Source organism: Lithobates pipiens, unplaced genomic scaffold, assembly GCF_037356315.1.
Source record: "Lithobates pipiens isolate NorthernLeopardFrog02 unplaced genomic scaffold, aLitPip1_a1.2 Scaffold_18, whole genome shotgun sequence".
In the NCBI taxonomy this organism is placed as follows: domain Eukaryota; kingdom Metazoa; phylum Chordata; class Amphibia; order Anura; family Ranidae; genus Lithobates; species Lithobates pipiens.
In genome coordinates, this window is record NW_027507758.1 from 134087627 (window position 1) to 134097062 (window position 9436).

Consider the following 9436-nt stretch of genomic DNA (forward strand, 5'->3'; position numbering starts at 1 on the left):
TAACTTCATCGTCCCATGATCCAATAGAAACCCCCAGTGGCTAGTAGAGATGAGATAGTGGGCAATGGGGAGATGCTGAATCTCTGAAAGTGGAGCAACTTCGAGGTGTGTGCAAAGTGTGGCCCAGTCCTGGAGAATGCTAGTATTTAATTTAACTTGCCTGCATATGTTGTCCTACATGTATTTTTACCCAAGAGGATGATCATGTAGTGTGAAACTAATGGTAGTTTCCTCCAGCCCCTATTTGTTAAAGTATCATTGACCCATTCCAGTAATGGGGGGTCTCCGCCATTGAAAGTCAGAGGTTTGCGATTTCAGGCTAGGCTGCCAGGTTCAAATTTCCAGAGTTTCCCACTTATAGATATGTAAAGGTTCCTGCAGACATCGCTAGGCCCATACATCTATTGATGTTACTTTTACTGTTTAAAAAAAATTAAAAAAAAGAGGTGACCGGTTTAAAAAACACCAGAAAAATTACTGGCTGCAGATTCAAGAATAGACTTGTATATAGGCCAAAGGAAGAATAAAAATGAGTTGGTTTCCATAAAGCAGGTTCCAAATTTCGTTTGTGATGGCAAGTTGCCATGTACTGTTGTGACCCAGGTTAACTATTACTGCACAGCAGGCATCACAAACTTGGATGGATGTGCAAATTATTTAAATATTGGATTTCAAAAGGCGGAGTTAAAGCAGCACTTTTTAGCAGTAATATACATTTCAAGGATTTGCAGAAATAAAATTGTGGATTATTACCTGTTTGGTAGATCACACTTGCGTTCCACTCGTTTCGTGCTATCTGTGAGTTTAGTACGAGGGTTGGCATGCTACTGTGACATGAGAAGTGATGGCACTAATCTATCTAGTAGAGCCCTAGTTTTAGTGGCGCTATTTGGTCGCTAGTGGGGCGCTTTTAACCACTGCTAATAGCCGAAGAAAGGGTTAAAAGCGCCCATGTAGCGCCGCTGCCGAAGCGCTTTGCAGGCACTTCGGCAGCGGTGCCCATTTACTTCAATGGGCAGAGGCAGTGGAGGAGCGGTATATACACCGCTCATCCACCGCCCCAAAGATGCTGCTTGCAGGATTTTTTTTTTTTTTTTTTTTTAACATCCTGCCCCATTGTGAAAGCACTCTCACATTGGGGTGGCAGCAGAGGCGTTTTTAGCCCTTTAGCGTCTAAAAAACACCTCCGTGTGAAAGGGTCGTACTGTAAAGCTAAAATCACTATACATACCTTTTTTATGCAGCCGATCTGGTCTATTCCCACGCTGAGCTGTCAGCAGCTACTTCTCTGTGTAGGTGTGTGTAGGAGAGGTAGCCAACAATGGAAATCCCATAGTAAGTCTATGGGTGACATCCTTTCCCAGCCATTGTCTGCTGTCTTTCATACAGCATCTGCTGCTGGAGACCAGACTGGATCAGCTTTAGAAAAGGTATGTATAACGAATTTTCTTCTTCTTGTTAGATTAGTGAATACGCTATGCCAAAAGAGGATAGGCATAGAATAGTGCCACTACATAGAGCCTGTGGGAGATATAGTGTCAGAAAAAATATGATTCAAATATCAAAATTGACAATTTATTGCAAAAAATAATTATGTATTTAGACAAATACTAATTCATAAAACCATCAATCCTCCACCATACAGCACCCATAGACAACGTTGTCTGGGGACAAACAAACAAAATGTCTTGATGCTTCACATGCATCTACAATAGGGACCATGTAAATGCACTTCTAGTGGCAATAGGCCTAGGCAATTGGGAATTTAGTCTTTGCTTCATGAGTGACTACCCATGTTGTCAGCATTACTTTGTGTTTCCCGTATCTCCTCTGATTAGTGTGTATGGTTTTCAACTATACCATCCACCATCAAGCCTCTTGCACAGCTCCCCAGTCCATGTGTCCCCTCTAGCCACGAATTGCAGCCCTCAGGAGTTTCGATTTTTGAATTTTGCATTCGTCCACCTCTCTATCCACATTAGGATTGTGTGGCACTGGCAGTGTCTCCTTATTTTTTGCCTATTGCCTCTTGCAGTGCATTTACATGGTCCCTATTGTAGATGCATGTGAAGTGTCCAGACGTTTGTCCTGTTTGTCCCCAGACAACGTTGGCTATGGATGGTTTATGGTGGAGGATTGATGGTTTTATGAATTTGTATTTGTTTAATTACATAATTATTTATTATTTTTTGTAATTTGTCAATTTTGATATTTGAATCTTATTTTTTTTCAGACACTGTGGGGGTTATTTACTAAAGGAAAATCCACTTTGCACTGCAATTGCATTTGAAAGTAAAGCTGCTGTAGATCTGAGGGGGACATGCAAGGAAAGTAAACAGCATTTTAGCTTGCACATGATTGGATGATAAAATCAGCAGAGCTTCCCCTCATTTAAGATCTACCCCTTAAATTGAGAGAGACTGCACTTCCAAGTGCACTTTAAGTGCACTTCCATTGCAAAGTGGATTTTCCTTTCTTAAATAACCCCCTATATCTCAGAGGTTCTATGTTCTGGTGCTATTCTACACCTATCCTCTTCTGGAATATCGTATTCTCTGTTATTTAGCCATTTAGCCCCACCTCTATATGGGGTGAATGGATGAGTGCCTGGCGGTAATACTGTTTTTTTTATTTGATTGGCTTGGTTTACAAATCTTTTTATATTCTTAATTTAGGCTTAATCTTCGTACACACAATGCAATTGTTGGCAGGGGACTGTCTGTTGACCTAAAATCTGTTAGTGTGCTCCTTTTGCCAATTTTTACAATTTTCAGCCAACAAATTTTGGATGGCAGGCTAGTAAATTTTCAGCGGACAACGGTCTGTTGTCTGATTTTCGTGTGGTCAGTACACAAATCCGTCACACAAAAGTCGAAAGTACAAACGAGCATGCTCGCAATCCATGCTCACCAAACACAAAATTAGCAGAAGGGGCCCAAAGGTTGGCATAGTGACATGCTACAAGGAATTTCAGCTCTTGAGCGCCATGTTTGCGGCTAATTGTATACCATTAGTATGCAAGACAAAATGGCACATGCCCTTTTGACAAAAATCAGATGCTCGGTTGGCCAACAATCGCATCATGTGTACGAGGCTTTAGAATGTGGCAGTAGATTTAGAGTTAGTTTTAGGCTGAACTTATATTTTAAGCATTACTCTTGGGTTGACTGTCCTTTTATGTAGTTGGCTTATAGTATTGTCCATGAAGGTTTGAAGTGACAACACTAACTAAATATTTGTCTTTAAAATGGTGTGTCTGATATGAAAAAGTATTGACATTTTGTGTATAGTGCATATACATTTTACTTTAATGCAGAAATGCTAAATAAATGCATTGTACACCTCTAACTGTATGTGTGTTTTTGTATTTCAGAAGAGATAAACGGAGGCTCCTGCATTTTGCTTATTGCACTCTGCATTGTAACAGTGTTCCTCAGCATTGGTGGCACCGCTTTATACTGCACGTTTGGAGATATGGATTCCTCCGTTTGTAAAGATTTTGCGGCAAACGTGGACTTCTACTATACTCAGGCAGTACAGGGAATAGAAGAAATAAGGCATTGGCTGTTTGTCACATAGTTGACCGAACCTGGTCTGGAAAGCTTTTGTGGCTACACTACCACTATAGCTTGCAAAAAAACATGAACTTGGATTACAATCCAACCTGCCTAATGAACATTTCAATTGTATTTTAAATATTATAAAAGAAGAGTCTATGGCTGATTATTTTAAATGAATATAAAAAGACTAAGCAATTCATAGTGGTGGGAAATCGGTACAGAGACATCCCACTAAAAATACCACCAGTCCACTTACTGTTTCTATAACCTGCGGCATTAAATTTTTTGGTCTACTTTTGTTTTTATTGGGTATTTCCATAAAACATGTGGAGGATTTCTGTGTACAATTAATTTTTTTGCAGCATTCTGTTTTTAATGCAATAAGACTGTGTGTGAGTGTTCTGTAAACTTAGACTCTTAACTTATATATTTTTAATGCTGTTTTTATTTGTGTGTTCTGTAATTTTTATTTCTATTCAGCTGTGGTCGGAACACTGAAACAGAATCTGCTTGTCATGTAAACCATGAGATTTTATTTTAGAAACTTTGCACCCTCTTCCTTATCATATGTTCTCTGTTTTACTTTCTTGCTGTTACTTTGCAGTATGACAAAACTGAAAAAATCCCTGTATGGTTTTCTTAGATGTCAGCTGAATGAAATACGTTAAAAGGCTTATTCCACCAAATGCAAAACAAGTTGTCCATGGATTAGGCCCCTTTCACACTGATTTGATGCCCCTCTCATGCAGGGTGGGTGCAACGCAGTGTAGCCACGATTTTTGTGCGGGTTAGCTGCACTTTACCATAGACTTCTATTGTGTCCTGCGGTTTTGGTACGCTTTCAGAAAGTGTACCAAAGCCGCAGGGTATAATAGAAGTCTGTGGCAAAGCACAGTCAACCACATAAAAAAAAAAGGCAGGTATGCTGCACTGCACCCACATTGTGGGAGTATGTACGGGATCAGCGTGAAAGGGGCGTTAATAGGAGTAACGTAACCAGTGAAATATATACTTGCAATAAATGCCCTCTTGTTCTGCTGCTTACTGTTTCCCATAGGGCTGACTTCTACTTTACCTGTAAGCTCTGGGTTGCAAGGCAGTCTGTAAATTTCCTTGAAATCTTTGCTATGCTATTCAGCGAGGAAGGAACATTATTAATTTATATAGTGATGACTTTGCATATAGTTATTTACAGAGAATACTGGATGTTTTACCTCAATGTGTGTCTTTGAAAAGGTTTACAGTCTAAAATCCCTCCCACAGTTGGAGATGAAAACATCTAGGTATTGGTTAGGACCAATTTTGCCATATAGAGCGCTTTAATTCTTAGTAACATTGATTCAGAAAGGTGCTTAAACTGCCTATGATGCAAACCTCCAGCTCCATTGCATTCTAGAACAGAATTTGTCAGAACAATATTTTTAATCGCCTTCAGTAGTTTTATTTTCCTTTTCTTAGTTAAAAGGTAACTCCATTTTCGTGGGGGTAAAAAAAAATAGAAAAAATAATAAAAAATAATAATATAGCGTATACAATTGTGGCACAAGTCATATTGTTGTTGAATGTTATTAAAAATTACCTTTCCTTTTCAATCTGCAGTCGCAGTAGTTTTCTGAACATGCAATGCAATATGGCTACCTGGAAGTGTTCTGTACGCAGAATGTGTATGGAACGCCCCACAAATATGTAATTTCCTGCTTGTATGATTGGTCCACCGATTTTCCCAGAAGTCTGCACTAAGATACAATTCAGATTTCAGGCATCCCCTGCAACAAAAATGTAATTTTTGGTGAGATACTCCCAATAGGAAATTGCATCTAAAGGGATGCAGACCCTGCAGCTTTCCTCATTACTGCCCTGCAGCTGATTGATAATTATAAAACCACTCCCATTAGATTCACTTTCCCACATGGGCACAGACAAACACACATTGATTTCTACAGAATAACAAAAGGTAGGAATCTGCAACAATGTTTGTTAAAATCCTTGTACATCTACCAGGGGGCATGTGTTTTTTTCTCAACAGAAGTGGAGTTGCTTTTTAACAGTAGTGGTACCCAGTATGGTCCTCTGATCTAGGCCTCTCCTGTTTAAAGAATATCTAAATGCAAAACTTTTTTTGCAATTATGGATGGCGTAAAGGAGGGTTAAAACTACTGTCATGAAGACTCGACAGGAACTGTGCGGATATCTTCCCCCATAGATTCCCCTCTGTTCCTGTTATGGTGGCAACTCCAAAATGTTGGATTTGCCCTCACTTTTATACCCAGTGACACTGGTGATCAATTTGGTTAGAGCAAATCTCCCCAAAGAGGACATAGGCAACTATGATACCTGATAGTGTTTTTTTTTCCCCCCTTACCACTCCAAATCTTAAAAACATGCTGCCTTTAGTTATACTTTAAGGTTCAATGTATTGTGAATTTAGGCTGCAGGCGTGCTATAGGTATTGTTGGAGACATGCTGCAGGAGACAGTCGGGTGGTTGGGAACATGTTACAGATCACTGCCATCACAACCATCTTACAGATGAGTGCTCCCACTTCCAGCACTGGCCTCTACAAAGAGCCCACACAAGTACTAAAGAACCACATGTGGTTCTTGGGCTGCAGTTTGGCTACCAGATATCTAGACTATGCAAACACACAGTGGTGCATCAAAGATGGCAATGCACAGCCCCAAATTTTCTCCACTGTAAACTCTGCATGGCATTGTTAGAGCACCACAGGTTCCTCTCATTTTGGATTTCTCTGGGAAAGTTTGTTGTATCAAAGCAAAACATTGCTGGATCTAATCATTGGGCTCCTGTGATAGACTCTGTATACATTTTACAGAATTTCAGGGAGATCTGGAGAGACTAGATGGAAGTTGAGATAAAAAGCTTGCAGTGCCATAGATGGGAGAGAGGGTGAATGGGGCAGGGCAGTCTCGGTCTGCATATTGAAACCAATCTGCGCTGGATTTTAAGTTTTTTTTTGTTTTTGTTTTTTTACACAGAATCTCTAGACAGTGACTAAAGTGAAGGAAAACTTGTTTTAAAAAAGGATGTACGGCCAAAGCTTTTTTTGACCATACTTTTCTTGTAGGTCACAGAAGTGAACTTTCTTTTGCTCTCCTGTGACCCAGAATCAGCTGTCAGCGGGCTAAAGCCTGCTGTCAGCTGACATCGCAGAGCTGCTCCAGGCTCTGGAAGGATCCTGACCGTATTGTCAGGATGCATACAGCTGCCTGATTGAGAGCTGGCTCTGCCTCTCAACTTGTGGCTGGGAGCCAAAGCCAGCTTTGCCCACCCCCTCTCCACCCTGGCACTCCAGTGAGCTCTGGAAGGGCAAAGCAATGAATGATGAATGACAGTCACCAATTTCCACTCCAAACGTTCATTTGTAGAGCCAACATGGGACAGCTGCTTGCAGTATTGAGGTAAGTGTGTACTGTATGTGGTCAGTTTTTTTGTTTGTTTTTTACCGCATACATGTCCCATACACATGCTTTTAAGGTACTGCTTGGCATGTAAAGGTAATTAGTTGAACAGCCATACCTGGCCACAGGTTCACTTTAAACTCTAGAGAAACCGTGTGTGTGAATATGCCAAGAGTACATCCTTGACATGATACAACCACCATGTTTGGCTTCAACAATCATCCCACTGTCAAAGTATACATTTTGCATTCAAATGTTTGCTGGAACAACAGCTGAACTGTCTTCCCATGTTTGCATAACTTATTTATTGCATTGCAGCCACATAATTGACTGTTTGGCTATTTGCGTTCAGCAACAGATGTTCGTAGTAAAGTGGTGACTGAGTGTAAATAGATGCAAAGGTTAAGAGTGACCCTTCTTTGTCACCTAAGGCAAGTGTTATGCCTCCCCCCCCCCGCCATTCTTATTCACCCTTTTGCATGCCCCTTCTTCCCATACAGCCTTAGGGTCACCATACATGTTACATTTTGACTGTACAATGTTTGCACATCAACTTTAGATTTACCAAAATTATGCACTATAAGGACCTACTCAGCCTATTGAATTGATCTATAATCATTCAGGCAGGCTCTGTAGAGTTGGTGGTAGATCTAAAGGAGATCGTACAATCAGAATATTGTGTGTGTGTGTTTGTGTGGTGAGCGTTGCCCTCCTTCATGATTATTCCCCCCACCGCTCATCCTCCTACATAGCACCCTCCTACATGCCCCCTTCCCCCACGCATCACCCTCTTGCATGCCCCCTTCCCCCACGCATTGCCCTCTTACATGCCCCCTTCCCCCACGCATCACCCTCCTACATGCCCACTTTCTCCCACCCATCACCCTCCTACATGCCCTTTTTCTCCCACACATCACCCTCATACATGCCCCAACCCCAATTCTCACCCTCCTCGTAATTATCCCCCCTTCTATTTAGCCTCTTGCAGTACTGCCTATATAAGAGGGAGCAATTCGCAGGAGTTTATTTCAATTGCTAATACATGGAACAAGATAAGGCATGAATGAAACAAGAAAACTGCATTGTGGGAACTAGAAAGCCTTAAACAATTTTTTTCCTGAGCAATCATTGCTGGCAATAATTCCTCTGGACTTGGTTGTATTGGCTGGCCCAGTACATTTTCATGGATAAATATATTTATTTTGTCATTTTAAAGGATATGTGCATCTTTTTTGATGTGTTGAAGCATGAGAAAATGTTCTGTTTGATTTTAAAAATGTTATTTTTTTTGTTTTGTTTTTTATTGAGGCTGTGTACATTTTGCTGTAAAATTATAGACCGTATTCAACTCTCCCATTTGAATGGTTTCACGAAAATGTTGAATTCTATTTGTGTTCTAAGACAAAAAAAATACATCACTTTGAATGTAACAGAATGGGAAAACATTTAAAGTGATAGTACTGTAAAATGAAAGCATTTATGGGTAAACATTTAGAAGAGAAATTAAGAGAAATTATTTTAAAATGGTTATACTATATATATAAGGAGAACGCTATATATCCCATTTTCAAAAATCTATAACAAGGTTTATGCACAAATTATATTAGGTTGTCCTCACACAAGTTTTGGTGTTCACTGGTCTTACCTTGTTCTGTTTTCTGTTTGTTGTCTCCATGATCTGTGCATAAATTAATTTGCCCTCTCTGTAATTAAAGAAAGGATATTTTATCTGGTTGTTCTGCTCTGTTTTATTGCTTATCTTGTACCAGTGATATTAAGTTGTATAATGATTTTCCATTGCAAGCTGGAAATCCCCGTTCTGATATCTGCCTACATAGTTGGCCAGCAGTGCAGGGAGATGGACTGTATCAGGTAATGTTATGAAGCTTTTTCTGAACCTACAGCTACCTACCGTACATGTAATTTCTAGCCTCCTTTGGCAAAGTTCTAGCTTTTCAGTGCAACCATCAACAAGGGTTCTATAGGACCACCATTATTTCACTGATGAGATTTCTGTCTGGTGTCCAGATTACAAGTGGACCAATGACTAGAATGACTTGTAGTGCCAGCTCCTGAAGAGCATGCACTATGTTTTTGAAAGTTAAGGTTACACCTGAACTGCAGTTTGGTTTGGGTACAATTGTTCTAAATTGGAACTATTGCTGTATTTCCAGGAAGCATCCTCAACATTAGAGTTGGTGCAGCTGCTATGCCTGACCCTCCCTTCCACCTGCCCTATCGCATCATGTATTAGAGCTGCACGATTTGGGCCAAAATTAGAATCACAATTCTTGTGGCGTAAAATCTTTCACATTATACAAAAAAAAAAAATTGGGTTAATTTTACTGGTTAGTTTTTGTTTTTCCCAAAAAATTTAATTTGAACGACTGCTGCACAAATATAGTGTGACCTAAAATATTGCAACAACCACTATTTTATTCTCTAGGGTCTCTACTA

General features: G+C 40.1%; 1 protein-coding gene across 2 annotated transcripts in view; it reads left to right on the forward strand.

Annotated features, from left to right (window-relative positions):
- The window catches only part of CNST (consortin, connexin sorting protein), a 178297-nt gene extending 169590 nt beyond the window's left edge, over nt 1-8707 (forward strand). For both annotated transcript variants that reach the window (XM_077486144.1, XM_077486145.1), the window contains exon 11: nt 3374-8707. In XM_077486144.1, the coding sequence (XP_077342270.1) occupies nt 3374-3579 (206 nt within the window). In that variant the 3' untranslated portion in view covers nt 3580-8707. The remainder of the gene's footprint in view (nt 1-3373) is intronic.
- The last annotated feature ends 729 nt before the right edge of the window (nt 8708-9436 follow it).